At 35.7% G+C, this 15,262-nt stretch overlaps 2 protein-coding genes across 5 annotated transcripts in view; one reads left to right on the top strand and one right to left on the bottom strand.

The window, feature by feature from the left end:
* Window positions 1–7,850, top strand: part of LOC107716416 (vascular endothelial growth factor receptor 1-like) — a 35,878-nt gene extending 28,028 nt beyond the window's left edge. Inside the window, exons 16-30 of one of the 2 annotated variants that reach the window (XM_016522861.1) lie at window positions 1,633–1,739; window positions 1,833–1,968; window positions 2,051–2,155; window positions 2,271–2,384; window positions 3,039–3,127; window positions 3,706–3,835; window positions 4,726–4,823; window positions 4,904–5,026; window positions 5,123–5,234; window positions 5,499–5,598; window positions 5,699–5,804; window positions 5,895–6,004; window positions 6,285–6,342; window positions 6,413–6,463; window positions 6,965–7,850. In XM_016522861.1, coding sequence (XP_016378347.1) covers window positions 1,633–1,739; window positions 1,833–1,968; window positions 2,051–2,155; window positions 2,271–2,384; window positions 3,039–3,127; window positions 3,706–3,835; window positions 4,726–4,823; window positions 4,904–5,026; window positions 5,123–5,234; window positions 5,499–5,598; window positions 5,699–5,804; window positions 5,895–6,004; window positions 6,285–6,342; window positions 6,413–6,463; window positions 6,965–6,997 — 1,472 coding nt within the window. In that variant the 3' untranslated portion in view covers window positions 6,998–7,850. Of the gene's footprint in view, window positions 1–1,632; window positions 1,740–1,832; window positions 1,969–2,050; window positions 2,156–2,270; window positions 2,385–3,038; window positions 3,128–3,432; window positions 3,597–3,705; window positions 3,836–4,725; window positions 4,824–4,903; window positions 5,027–5,122; window positions 5,235–5,498; window positions 5,599–5,698; window positions 5,805–5,894; window positions 6,005–6,284; window positions 6,343–6,412; window positions 6,464–6,964 lie in introns of those variants that run through there. The other variant, XM_016522862.1, reaches the window with a different exon arrangement.
* Window positions 7,851–8,317: 467 nt separating this feature from the next.
* LOC107716413 (PAB-dependent poly(A)-specific ribonuclease subunit PAN3-like) overlaps window positions 8,318–15,262 on the bottom strand; it is a 20,237-nt gene continuing 13,292 nt past the window's right edge. For all 3 annotated transcript variants that reach the window (XM_016522857.1, XM_016522856.1, XM_016522858.1), the window contains exons 14-18: window positions 12,728–12,867; window positions 12,403–12,532; window positions 11,015–11,079; window positions 10,769–10,907; window positions 8,318–10,149 (exon numbers count right to left, since the gene is read on the bottom strand). In XM_016522857.1, the coding sequence (XP_016378343.1) occupies window positions 10,009–10,149; window positions 10,769–10,907; window positions 11,015–11,079; window positions 12,403–12,532; window positions 12,728–12,867 (615 nt within the window). In that variant the 3' untranslated portion in view covers window positions 8,318–10,008. The remainder of the gene's footprint in view (window positions 10,150–10,768; window positions 10,908–11,014; window positions 11,080–12,402; window positions 12,533–12,727; window positions 12,868–15,262) is intronic.

Here is a 15,262-nt window from a genome sequence, read left to right as displayed (position 1 = left end):
GGAGGCCAGTATCGGGCCCGATACCGATACCAGTATCGGTATCGGTGCATCCCTATTTTTTATGCATAATAGTGACCCTAGAATGTGATCAAACAGTTTAAAATAGCTGGGCTAAGATATATAAAAATTTTTATGACTGCAGAAATATGTTAATTCAGTATACACATTATCCCACCGGTTACAATTGTGACTGACGATAAAATAAAATGTTTCACACACTTTTCCAAAAAAAAATAAAAATGTTTTGATTATTTCAAAGGGTTACTAATGACACATCATTTGGATATTTTCATGTCTGGGAAAAATTTGGGATTAAACGGGTTAAAATGCGTTTTAAACAAAGTTAAGTGGTTTTCATTACCCATTTTACTCTTAGTAATTTAATAATTTAATACATTTCATAATTTAAAAGTTTAGTGCAGAAGTATCGAATCGGTATCGATATCGACGATACTGCCTTGAAAAATATCGGTATCGTATCGAAAACAAAATAAGGGGTATCGCCCATCCCTACTGTTTTCCCCCACGCCGACTCCGCCCACACAGCTATGACGCGATACTGATCAAGTCTATCGTCTCAAGACCTGAGAGTAAATTTTAATTTGTACTATTATTATTTTAACTCTGTTATGTTTATGGCAAGTGTAAATTTAATAATAATAATAATAATTAATAAATAATTGTTGTTTTAAAACAGAACAATATTAATTTAGCAGCTTGTAAACAATGAAAATCACCTTTAAATCACCATCTACTGAATAAACACTACTGTATAGATTGGGGTCAGTAAGGTATTTTTATTATTATTTTATTCTGCAGCGATACATTTTATTAGATCAAAAGTGTCATTGTTACAAAAAATTATATTTCAAATAAACACTGTTCTTTTGGACTTTCTATTCATCAAAGAATCCAGGAAAAAAAATGTATCACCATTTCCACAAAAAAATATTAAGCAGCACAACTGTGCTCAACATTGATAACAATAAGAAATGTTACTTGCGCATCAAATCGGCGTATTAGAATGAATAATGTATCATGTGACACTGAAGACTGAAGTAATGGCTGCTGAAAATTATATTTTAAAATATATTAAAATAGAAACAGTTACTTTGTAACAATTGTAATAATATTTCACAATAATGCAATTTTGACTATATTTTTTACAAATAAAATGAATGCAGCCTTCATGCATTGGACCCCAGACTTTTAAACTTTTAATGTATGCATGAATATTCCTTTTACAAAGTTTCATGTTGGTATTAGTTCTCTGTTTCTTTCTCTCTCATCATTTTTCTCACACTCCCTTATTTACTCTTGTCGGATGCTTCTAAACACGGTGCTGAGAGGAGACGTTCACGCTGTTCTCTTCCGATACATCAGGAAGGAAACTGTCTCCCATTTTCATTTCCCACAGATGGCCTTGGCTTTTCAACCCTTAAACTGTTTACCTATTTCTATGTAGGTTCATTTGTTTAGCTGTTTCTATAGAGGCTAATGCATTACTCATGACCTGTCATGCTCATGCTCAGGACAAATGTGATCCGGGATATGTCCCATTGATCCCTCTCTTTTTATTTCTCTCTTTAAAGACACAAATTATGTGACAACACTTATTTATTTATCCCATAGGTTCATCTGAATCCCTTTCTCTGGAGATCCCAACTCTAGCATGTACATGCGTGGTGGCCACTCTCTTCTGGCTGCTTCTCACACTGCTGATTCGCAAACTCAAACAGGTGAGAGCAAATCAACACGTATGAAGGCCAATCAAATCTGCTTATACTACAGTACCATGTAATATATATCTATATTATGTGTGTCATTCTCAGCCAAACTCCACTAATGGCAAAGCAGAGTACCTGCCAATCATCCTGCATCCAGGGGAGGAGCCTCTGGTTGAGCACTGTGACAGGTTACAGTATGATCCTGCCCAATGGGAGTTTCCACGTGACCGCCTTAAACTAGGTAAATTGTGTATGTTCTTTATAAGTTGTATTGATGCTGTTATGTGATATACTGATATGCTCTTTATTGTCCTGTTTTCCAGAAAAGCCCCTTGGGCGAGGGGCATTTGGGCGAGTAATGCAGGCCTCAGCTTTCGGCATTTGCAATTCAGCCAGCTGCACCACAGTGGCTGTCAAAATGCTTAAAGGTATGTTTTTAAACATTAAAACTGCTCAAGGACCTTAAAAATACCTATTGTGTAATAAAAAGCCTATTTAGCAAATATACATCACTTAGGAGTTATGTCTGTCTTGTTCCTGCAGATGGCGCTATGCCCAGTGAACACAAGGCTCTGATGACAGAACTGAAGATCCTCAATCATTTTGGTCATCACCTCAATGTGGTCAATCTTCTTGGTGCATGTACCAAAACAGGAGGTCTGCATGTCATCATTTCTCTGTAAACCCTCAAAGTTTGGTTTTACTGTATGCCGGCTATAAAAGTGATAGTTAAAATCTCCATGGGTGTTTATATAGACTACCATTCAAAAGTTTGTGGTCAGCATGATTTAAAAAAAAAAAAGAAATGAATCCTTTTTATTCAGCAAGGATGCATTAAATTGATCAAAAGTGACAGTAAAGACATTTATAATGTTACAAAATATTTATATATATATTTAAAAAATGCTATTTTTTAAACTTTCTATTCATCACATAATCCTAAAAAAAATGTATTACTGTTTCCACAAAAAAAAATTAAGCAGCACAGCTTTTTTCAACAATGATAATAATAAGAAATGTTTCTGAATGTTAGCATAAGTGTTTCAGCATGTTAGAATGATTTCTGAAAGATCATGTGATATGGGAGACCGGAGTAATGATTATGAAAACATTTTAGAATATTTAAAATAGAAAACAGCTATTTAAATTGTAATAATATTTCACAATATTACTGTTTTTGCTGTATTTTTGATCAAATAGCATAAGAGACTTCTTTCAAAAATATTTAAAAAATCTAAACTTTTGAACAGCATGAACGGGTGTTGTTCTGTATGTTTTAATTTTATATGGGTTTTTTTTGTTCGTTTTCAGGGCCTCTGATGCTCATAGTTGAATACTGTAAGTTTGGCAACCTGTCTGCATACCTTAAGAGCAAACGAGAGGTGTTCCTGTTGAATAGGGTTAGTCTATCTATCTATCTATCTATCTATCTATCTATCTATCTATCTGTCTGTCTGTCTGTCTGTCTGTCTGTCTATCTATCTACATTTCACTTCAACAGTTTCATTTCAGTTAATTTTTTATAGTCAGTCATCAACTATATCTAAAATACAATCTTTTATTAGTTTTGCAGAATGTCACTCAGAAAGTCTTCAGAATTTTAAGCGGGGAACTGCTGGTTTGTGGTATTGTGAGGTTCAGTGACCTCTATATATGTCTGATGTCAAGTTTATAGACTTCTCTTATTCCCTTCTGAAATAAACAGACCAGTGTTCATCAAGACAACAGAGTCATACTTCCCTCTGTGTGACCATCTCTACAGCTGATTACCTCCTTGAATGACCTCTACAAAAGCTTCATACAAAGAACATTGTGTTTCTGTGATACTCATTGAGTGCTGATCCAAGATCAGTGGGGCCTAGTGCTAAAGTATGAGATACATATGGAGACCTTTTATTTAACACACAGTGATATGTTGATATGTGCATTATTCACTAGATGTGTTCCCGCTGAATGCTGCTGTGTGTGTCTGGCTCAGGTGAACAGAGAAGAGGAGGGAGACATGAAGGAGGGATATAAAGGACGATTGGCCAGTGTGTCCAGCAGCCAGAGCAATGCCAGTTCAGGGTTTAGTGAGGAGAAAGAAGAGATCTCAGAGGAGGACAGTGGTGAGCTTACATCACATGCAGGATGTCATTTAATTTATTAATAATGAACCATAAAACTTGTTGAACCGACAATCTTTAACTAGTATAACAATGATTTATTTAGAAGCAAAAATACATGAAGGGAATAGTTTACAATTTTTTTTTAATTCTGTCATCATTTATTCTACCGTTCAATAGTTTAGGGTCAGTAAGATTAATGAAAGAAATAATTATTTTATTCAGCAAGGATTCAAATATGTCAGTAAGTAATGTTACAAAATATTTCTGTTTTAAATGAATGCCATTTGTTTGAATTTTCTATCAAAGAATCCTGAAAAATATATCCACAAAAATATTAAACAGAGCAACTGTTTTCAATATTGATAATCATGAGAAATGTTTTTTGAGCAGCAAATCAGCATATTAGAATGAATTCTGGAATTCTAGAAAATAGTTATTTTAAATTGTAATAATACTGTGCAATATTACAGTTTTTATTGTATTTTTGATCAAATAAATGCAGAAATAATTCTTTCAAAAACATTAAAACATTTTAACACCCACAAACCTTTGAAAGCTAGTACTACTGTCATGCCGTTCCAAACCTATATGACTCTTTCTTCCATGGATCAAAAATATTCTTCAGGATATTGCACAAAAATTCACCTTTTGTGTTACATGGAAGAAATAAAGTCAGATTTGGCAGAGCATGAGAGTAAGGAGAGTAAATAATGAATTTTAATTTTTAGAATTTAAATTTTTAGGTGAACTATTCATTCATCTAAAACAAATCTAATATACACAAAATAATGTTCTTTTTAGCAGCATCATATGACCCCTTTAATATTAAAGTTAGACATTTTGGGTCAGTTCATTAAAGAGACTAAAGTCTTACTGTTTGTCTTCTGCAGGTTCTCTTCCTGAATCCAACAACCCTCTGCTGCTTGAAGATCTGATTTCTTACAGCTTTCAGGTAGCCAGAGGTATGGAGTTTCTCGCCTCTCGCAAGGTAAAACATCTTCTTGTCTGCATCATGGTATATGAACATGAATATGGAATTGGTTGAAGTTTTTTTTTTCATGTTTTCAGTGCATTCATCGTGACCTTGCTGCCAGAAACATCCTGTTGTCCGACAACAATGTGGTGAAGATATGTGATTTTGGTTTGGCCCGAGACGTATACAAAGACCCAGACTATGTGCGCAAGGGAGATGTGAGTGTTCTGCCAGCAATAAATTAAAGTTTATGGTCAACAACATAAAGAATGATCAGGGCCAAATGTGTGTAATGAATGTGTTTTGCATTGAAGGCACGGTTACCACTGAAGTGGATGGCACCTGAATCGATCTTCGACAAAGTCTTCACCACTCAGAGTGACGTGTGGTCGTATGGAGTTCTGCTCTGGGAGATCTTCTCACTTGGTGATGTCAATACTCTTTACGTACATCAGATAATTCAAGCATTCGGCACATGCCACAGATTATTTTTTTCATAACACAATCCCTTTGAAATATGGCACAATAGAACTATCGACATTTGTCGTTCTGCCATGTCATAGCAAGAGAATGAAAGTGAGGAAAACTCATTAGAAAGCATGAAAGTGAAACTTTATAACAAAGTGACTGATCCCCACATCTATCTCTGACCTCAGAACAGTCCCATGTAACAGTGTTTCTGGTCCATAGGAGCGTCTCCGTACCCGGGGCTCAACATTGATGAGGATTTTTGTCACAGACTGAAGCAGGGGACTCGGATGTGTCCTCCTGAGTACAGCACCCCAGAGATGTCAGTTCTCACCCCTGTTTACACCATATAAAACATGTTCAATCATTGTCCCGTGAACCAATACATTGCTAATAATGAGCTTGTGGGATTTGTCTGACAGATATAGCATTATGATGGCATGCTGGGAAAATAACCCTGAGGACAGACCTTCTTTCTCTGCTCTTGTGGAGATACTGGGAGACCTACTGCAGACCTGCGTCCAACAGGTGGGACATTATTTAGTGTTTATTAAGCCATTTTCCTTGTTTTTATTTGACCGGTCAGAACTTTTTTTGCACACACTTTTTCTTTAACAGGATGGAAAGGATTATGTCCCACTGAACACTTTTATTTCTGGAGAAGGAAATACGGTCACAGCGCACCTCGAAGAGAATGATATAAGCCAGAAAACACTGGGAACTTCAAGGTACAAATGTATGTTAATATGTTAACGTATTAACTGAATATGTACAATTACATGTGAAATGCAATAATTACAATTCAAAATATATTTTAAAAAATACACTTGTTAATATTTATTTTAATTTCATTTTATTCAAATAAATATTAAATAAAAATTCAATTAAACATAAAAAATAAAGTAAATAGTAAATTAAATAATTACAACTTTTCAAATTAATTATTAAATAAAATGAAAATAAATATTAAAGTACAATTAAATTAAAATAATTTAATATGTATTTTAGCTCTGGGAAAATCAAAGCCATCAGCACTTTTGAGGATCTACACAAAGAAATCCCTGATGTAAGTGTTTTAGAATATAGTTGAATTTCACTTGGGTGAAGTTGTTGAGATTGACTTTTTCTTACTTTAGGACAACCAGTCTGACAGTGGAATGTTTCTCCTGTCTGAAGAGTTGCTTCAGGTAAAATGGATGGACAGATTCAAAACCAAAAACATAACCAAGTAGGTGTCATGACATTGGCTTCGATGATCTGTTACATAACCATTCAAAAGTTTGGGGTCAGTAAGATTTTCTTTTTTGAAGGGCTTTTAGTTTAAGAACTTTTTATACAGTTTTTTTATTCAGCAAGGATGCATTAAATTGGTCAAAAGTGACTGTAAAGCCATTTATAAGATTACCGTTTTAAATAAATGCTGTTCTTTTCCATCACAGGAGTAAATTACATTTTAAGTACATTAATTTAGAAAAGTTATTTTACATTGTAATATTTCAAAATATTACTGTTTGTACAGTATTTTGGATAAATGCAGCCTTGGTGAGCATCTAACTTTCATAAATACTAAAAAAAATCTTACCAACCCCAAAAAGTGTTATGTTAAAATAAATGTGTGCAAAACAAGCATTAAGTTACATATATGTAATCAGTTACATAAAATGAGGTTACTGCCTTTTGTGTTACAGGTTCTTCTCCAAAGGTCAAATTCCAGTGCATGAAGCTGCCTGCAAAAGTGCTGCCTTGTATGAATAGCGCCCCCTGTGGTCATCACAGGGAGGTTCCTCCTGTGTGTTACTCAGAGGTGCTGCTCTCCCCCTCCAGACTGTGAAGCTGCTGTCCTCTACCCGTTTCTAAAACACACGTCAGCCAACGTGCCTGTAAACAGCAGTCAACATCCGTTACCACTACCACAAAATCACTGCTCATCTCAACTGTTTTGCTTTCAGTACCTTATTGTGCTAGGTTTGTCCTGTCAAACCAGTATTTCTGAACCAATCTCTTATACTTCTCTACACATTCCCACACGTTTTTACTCAATGAACTTCTATGAATTTTTTAATCACTCATAATTACTCTTTAAGGATTTACTTCTTCAGGCCTGTCAATTTCCAGGTATTTCATGACTTGATACTTGCAACTACTAATCAGCATTTTATCTGTTTTTGTTTTGAAACTCTTATCTCACATCTGTATACCTTCTTTGGAAACCACTGGTAATCTGTACCACTTTAGTTTTGTTTTAGTAATCACAGAGCAGCTAATATCATTTATGAGCTTGTGAAAAGCATTTATTACAATCACTGCTTGTAGGTACCAAATGTTTATCTGTAGAGCACATTTCATGTGCTGCAAGCCATATGCTGGAAAAGTTCACCTGACACTGTGTTTATTTACATTCAGTAGTCTAGTATATGCTGTATTTAATGCTGAAAAGAATGAAATGACAGATTTCAGATCTAGAGCAAACCTTTGACACTGCCAGTGATGCACAAGGCCTGGAAATGAGGACAGACCCTTTTAGTATTGGTAGAATAAAAATGACATTATGACTAAAAATGCTTTTATTTTAATGTTAAAATATAACATTCTTGTGATGGCAAAGCTGAATTTTCAGCATCATTACTCTAGTCTTCAGTATCACATGATCCTTCATAAATCATACTAATATTCTGATTTGCTGCTCAAGATAAACAGTTGTGCTGCTTAGCAAAAAATCGTACTGACTCCAAACTTTTTAACAGTAGTGTGTTACATGGGTTAAAAAACAACAATACATTTCTGCTATTTGGAAGCATCTTAAACCTAAATAAGAACCAAAAGAAACCTGAATTTTATGCTATGTTCAAAACCTTATCCGAGACTGGGCCTCATTGCTGCTTTTTCAGTGCTGGTCATTTTTGTAGCATTTGTTTTGGAAAGCATCAGATTCTCCTCTGTGCTCTAAGAGCCAAGTTGCAAACAAGTTCCTTTTTGCTGCTGCAGTTTGTCATTCTCTATTTAAGCAGTAATCACGCCATTTAATAACAAACAAACTAATGTTCTCTTTTATTACTCTTTATTAAAATACTGCTGTACACACAAATATTTCAAAAATGTGACAAACACAAGAAGGGCATAAAACATACTGGGATGGTGAAGGAGGATTTCATGTACGAGTGCATATGTATGTGTGTGTCTGGAGTGCGGTACATGATATGAGATCGGCCTGTCAAAGGTGTGTATTAATGTGTGTGTGTGTGTGATTCAGAGAGGGATACGGGCTTGGCACCATGTTCACCATTTAGTTTACTTATCAGTTGACTAAAATAAAAAAGAACTTACAGCATCCTCAGCTCTGCCTGCTGTATCCTGCACCCTCTCAGTCCAGTGTGGCACACCCAAATCTGTGCTGCAAGTCCCACCTGTTCCTTGACTCACGGATTGGGCAGTCACCAATGACAGGTCAGACACATTCGGTCATTGGCATATTCCTGTCAGGGATCAACCTGAGTGAATTCCAAACTTTTTTTCTGGATGTCGTCACATAATTTGTAGGTCAAATCATAGTTAAACAAAAACGAAACCAAGAGAAACCAATACAATCCCAACCATCCTGCTGGGATTGGTCCACAGAGATCACACTAGTGAGGTGAGAAACATCCCATTATGCATCTCTGTACAACAACTTGGTGAGGAAAGGTAAAGACAGTAAACAACACAAGAGAGCTCTACTGAGATTCACTATATCCAAACCAATACAAGCGTGGAGAGTGGGAAAATGAGAACGAATTAGGGAAAAGAATGACAAAATGGACAGAAACTTGGGATGCTCCACAACAGAGGCATTAGAGGACATTCCACAATGAGACAGAACTGGTTTCCCTTGCTAGCGTGGTCCAGTTATTTGGTTCCTATCACAAAAGCTTGACTTAAAAAAATAAAAAGAAACGACAACGAAAATCCATCCTCTCAAAATCCGATTTCAAAAAGCATCCATAAAACGAAAAAGGATGTTGCGAAATTCTGAAATAAATGACAAGTTTACACAGCAAGAGGAGAGAGCACCCCTTTGTCATGGAATCCCCCTCGACTGCAGGCAACCAGTAACTTCCCCTCCCGCCTCCAAGTTGGCCAACATTTAAATGGGTCATTACAGCAGACGAGGAGTGGTGGCACGGTACTACTCATGCCACACATTCATAAGTGGTCAGTCTCATCAGTTTGTCCCATCAGAGCAGAGGACTCTGCACACATGACCAGTGGTCTGTTCCAATTTCTAGTACCTCATTAAAAATGCACAAGGAGATGATATGGAAAAACGGCGCTCTGTTTTTCTTATAATTTCATGTGTGAGACCCCGGCCCTCAACGCACCCTGTGGGACACGCACAATCACTTAAAAAGAAACTTAAAATGTTTAGTGCATTCTCCAAATAAAAAAATAAAAAATAAAAGCAGGAAGTCTCTTATTTTTTGGACATTGTTCCCAAGTCTAAAAAAAAAAAAAATCATCATCACAGCTCTCAGTTCAGTTCATAATTCTGCAGCTGCGGTGTTGTTGTGAAAACTAAAAAAATAAGCTTTAGAAAACAACTTTTTTTCTGGACAGAACAGTGTATCTGACTGGAGGTGAGCAGCCAGCTGGCTCCGCCCTGGTCGTGAGATCATCATTCTGCACCTATGATTCCAGGCTGTAGTGCAATGTGCTCTGTTTCAGGCAGTTCCAGCCCACTCTTGTGGATGGCTGGGGGTTACAGGGGACCGTTCGTGGCGGCCAGCAGTTCCTGGAAGGTGCTCTCAAAGCACCGCTTCAGGTCTGAGTAAGTCACCACAAGCACGCTCTTCTCATCCCGTGACACCAGACTGACCTTCTCCGGTGCTCCAGCATCCAACTGCAATGAGCAATTAAAGGAAGTTAGTGACAAAAATAGTGGACTGTTTAAATTAGCAAAGCTGAAGTGATGAATGAGAAATAATAGAGTTCCATGAAAAAGACATTTACATTTTATTTTTGCTTTTAAGGTAAAAAATTATATATGCAATACAAAATGTATGTAATTATACAATTAAATACTTACAATAGGAATATGGTTAGGGTTTAGTTGCTTGTAATTATGCATAATTTTCAGGTTGGTTTTGAAAAACATACACTATTTAAGATAAAAATTTAAATCAATGGCTCTAAAAATGTAATGTGTTGTAACTATCAAGAAAAATTTATATTTTCTTTACACCATAAATACATGTGTATTCATTGATTTTTTTTTTTTCAAAGGTAAAATATATATTTTCTTTTTTACAAATATCATGAATATCATGGGTTAATATAAATATATTAAATATCACATGACATTACAAACTAAACTAACGTTCCCTTGTCATAAAAAAGTAAAATAATCTTATACTTTAAGAGACTTATTGATCATGACACAACCGTGAGGGTCTGCAGGTTTTTGGTGTCTAACCTGACTAAAGTCTGAACACAAATATGCACAAGCTAAACAGGCTCACCTTATTGAGGCAGGACACAATGTGGCTGAGGTCGATCCAGGGCGTGCCTGCCTCAGTTACCTGGTGGAACAGGTGATCTCTAAAGAGCTTCAGCAGGTAACGGTCACCAGTCTCAGACCACGTTGGGTCCTTCTGGAACCTACAAGAATGAAAATTAAATGTTGAAGTGAACCATTTTGAAAGTACTCTATAAAAGGTTGCCATTTCAGAAAGGTTTCAATACTTTAGCTGTAATAAAAGACTTACTCTGGTCTCTCGTTGATCGTTCCCAACTTTGCCAGTAGGCGGAACAATCGCCCATTTTGAACCTCCTGCAAAATACAGGTGCATAAGCAGAAAGTTGTAATAAAAACTTACAAGGATCATTTTTGAGTAACAAAAAAGGTTATTTTGGCTTTGCGTAAGTGAGACTGCAGATTATGAAAAGGGAAGTTAAGAGAGGAAACCAGGTCATATTTAAACCTCTTTCTGAGTCACATTTGCTCTCACATCAGATGTAGCACAGCGTCAAACAAACACAGGAGACACGCACTGTTTAAAACTTCTGTCCTCTTGATGAAAAAAGGGGTTAAATACATCAATGCATGTTTGTAGGCATTTGTAACAGGGGGGGTACAAAAAAAAAGTCTTCACACATCTGATACAAGTGTTCAAAAGGAGGAAAGCAGAAGAAAGAACAGCTGAAACCATCCAAAATATCCGCACTGATCACACCTCCACCCCCTCCAGTGCAAGCTCAGCACACACTAGATAATGGCATACTGGTTAAATTGGATAGCATGGTCTGAAGGGTCTTTCTTTTTGTTTCCTGAACTGATATCGAATCTACAGCCTAGTTGTGGCTCTAAATGGAAAGTGACAAGATAAAAAGACTGACAAAGTAAGAGAAAATAATTCCCCACTGGCTGTCCGGCCTCAAAAACAATCAGCACAGCATAACTAGTGTAAGTCCTATTAAAAAAAATTATGATTCTTTTGAGCTGGTTCTTTTAATGAATCACAAATAAAGTCAGTTATTTGTTTAAATTAGTCTGACAAATCTACTGAATAAATCAGAGTGATTAAAGTATCAACACCTCATTAAGAATATCAGTGAACTGCAATTTTTTTTCTTTTTTTTTTTACTTTATTCTCAAGTCAATATCATTACTGATTAAAAAAAAGGGTAATTAAACGTTTTTTTTTTAAAAATAATAAATACATTAATTCATAATAAACTGACTTAAAAACTATACATTAAATATTTACATTAAACAGCATCATTCTTTTTGAAACACTGGTGTTTCCCCCTGATTTTTCAATGCGAAAGTAAGCTGTTTTCTTTGAATGTGTGAGACTTCCAATTCATTAGCCGCTATAGGGAAATATAAGAATATCAAAGAGCAGTAAACGGTAAAACTGTTTGTGCTACAAACCAGTGTGTTTATAATTAAGACACTAAATTAAAATAATAACGTAAAAAAAAAACATCAGCTTGCAGATTCAAGCAGCATAACAAGCTGTTTTTATACAGCTAAAAATAACTGGAAGCAAATGACACCGGAAGCCAGACAAATTAAATTTACAACTGGCTGCAGACATTCTTACGTAAAAAAATCAGGTGGATAGAAAATATAAACTTCACATTTGAATACCTTGGCCAGGTCCTCTTCAATGACATCGTTTCTCATTTGCGAGGCATCGAGTTGAGTGTAAAATCGTGCTCCAATCATGGGCATAATGTCATTGACACTGCGCAGACGGCTTTGTTCCGAGAGTAGGTACCTGAAGGTCGAAACATGACCATAAGATGTGGTTCCACATTCAAACTAATGCACAAGTGTGAATATATGAGTGCATGAACATGCTAATTATTCTTAACATGACACATACAGAACCACAAACTGTCATATGACATAGTATATCCACTTTGAGAGCATTTAAGCTATAAAGATGTGTAAGAAAGAGAAAGAGGCCTACAGAATGAGGTTCTTGAGGTCAGATGAGTAGTTGATTGACACCAGCTCCATGGCCTTCTGCAAATTTTCTCTCTTAATGCCAGCTAGAGAGTTACACGCCAGAGCCAACACCACCTTCCCCAGGGAGATGAGATCTGCTTGCTGAAGGAAACAAAGAGAAACAGCAACTGATGAAACTAATAGTTTAGACCAAAAGTGTAAAACGACAATCACTCAAGACAAAAATGGATGTTACACCGTGTCCTAACTACACGGGACGCCGTGTGGGATCTTTTCCATGTTTTTGGAAAATGTCATCTTTTCCGAGTTTTTGTCGTAATCAGCCGCGATGGCGACATTTCTATTTTAGAAACGGTTTCTATTTCTGCGACTGGAACAACAGCATACAAACTATGATAATGATCATCTCAGGTACTGATTATGTGCTTTAAGTTAAGTGTCTAATGTGAGTTTGAATATCATTTTGTATGACCTTTATAGCCATACTGAAAGCAACAATAGATAGTTTAAAAAAAATTTTGTCTGTTAAAACTGCAAACTCAATGTGAACCAACAAGCGTATTCCATAACAAAGATGGTATCAGTCACTCGATATGTACTTTCAATAATGTTAAAAAGTTCATATTTATGAATTAGATTATAAACTTGTCCATTTCGTTGGGAGTGCAGTGCGCTTCTGAATGGCTGTGATATTTGAGTGATTGTGTCGTGGCGTGTTGTCATGTCGTGTCTGGTGTGGACAGCCAAATTGCTTGTCGCTGGAATCTTGTCGCATCGCATCTGGTTAGGACACGGTGTTACACCACAACAAAGCAGCCTTCAAAACACACTGCTAGTACAAAGAACTTCATATCAATATTAAAGTGGTGTATAGTCAGAATCATGAAATTCTGGCAATTAATTGTCAAAAATAATTGTGATTAATTTATTAGTAAAATGTTATAGACACCAATGTTTTGGGGTCAGTAAGACTTTTTATTTTTTAAATAAATTTATTTTATTTAGGAGGGGTGCATTAAATTGATCAAAAGTGACAGTATTTTTGTCATACTTTTTTTTTTCAAGTTCAAAAGAAAAGCATTTATTTGAAAATGTCATTTACTTACCAGCACAACTGTTTTTACCACTGATAATAATAATAATAAGAAATGTTCCTTGAACACCAAATAAGCATTTTAGAATGATTTCTGAAGGATCATGTGACACTGAAGACTGGCTGCTGAGTCAATTCAGTTTTGCTGAATCACAGGAAAAAAGTACATTTAAAAATATAAAAGTTATTTTAAAGGAGACATATTATGACATAATAAAATGCATATTATTACATTTTACAATATGTAATATAAGTCTCTGGTGTCCCCAGAATGTTTCTGTAAAGGTTCAGCTCAAAATACCCCACAGATCATTTATTATTTTAAAACTGCAAACTCAATGTGAACCAACAAGCGTATTCCATAACAAAGATGGTATCAGTCACTCGATATGTACTTTCAATAATGTTAAAAAGTTCATATTTATGAATTAGATTATAAACTTGTCCATTTCGTTGGGAGTGCAGTGCGCTTCTGAATGGCTGTGATATTTGAGTGATTGTGTCGTGGCGTGTTGTCATGTCGTGTCTGGTGTGGACAGCCAAATTGCTTGTCGCTGGAATCTTGTCGCATCGCATCTGGTTAGGACACGGTGTTACACCACAACAAAGCAGCCTTCAAAACACACTGCTAGTACAAAGAACTTCATATCAATATTAAAGTGGTGTATAGTCAGAATCATGAAATTCTGGCAATTAATTGTCAAAAATAATTGTGATTAATTTATTAGTAAAATGTTATAGACACCAATGTTTTGGGGTCAGTAAGACTTTTTATTTTTTAAATAAATTTATTTTATTTAGGAGGGGTGCATTAAATTGATCAAAAGTGACAGTATTTTTGTCATACTTTTTTTTTTCAAGTTCAAAAGAAAAGCATTTATTTGAAAATGTCATTTACTTACCAGCACAACTGTTTTTACCACTGATAATAATAATAATAAGAAATGTTCCTTGAACACCAAATAAGCATTTTAGAATGATTTCTGAAGGATCATGTGACACTGAAGACTGGCTGCTGAGTCAATTCAGTTTTGCTGAATCACAGGAAAAAAGTACATTTAAAAATATAAATTTAAACTTCTGATATATGGTTTTCTGAGTGCACACATCCGAAGCAAACGAACAGAAAGCAGCTGTCGCAGCATGTGAGTACTAAGATCTCATTCACACACAAGTTTACGTTAAAAACACATGAGTTACAAAAAACAGTCGGTTATGTCTGTGAAGGTAAACAGCTGGGAAACAAATGTGTGTAAATGTATCTGTGTGGCAGCAGCAATATACAGTAAATAAATAAATAAATCCACTGCTCTCGTCTCCTCTGAGGCTGGGACTCTAAATAGTGTTCTGTGCTCGTCTGTGCAGCCAAAGACAGAACAGTTAGCATGTTTTGCTCAAACTTTCGCCATGGCATTAGAGCTGGTACACCGTTGTCACATGCGA

The sequence above is a fragment of the Sinocyclocheilus rhinocerous genome, unplaced genomic scaffold (assembly GCF_001515625.1).
Source record: "Sinocyclocheilus rhinocerous isolate Xijiao unplaced genomic scaffold, SAMN03320098_v1.1 scaffold360, whole genome shotgun sequence".
In the NCBI taxonomy this organism is placed as follows: domain Eukaryota; kingdom Metazoa; phylum Chordata; class Actinopteri; order Cypriniformes; family Cyprinidae; genus Sinocyclocheilus; species Sinocyclocheilus rhinocerous.
Note: the sequence above shows the minus strand (reverse complement) of the source record. Positions and strands in the feature narration are given on the sequence as shown.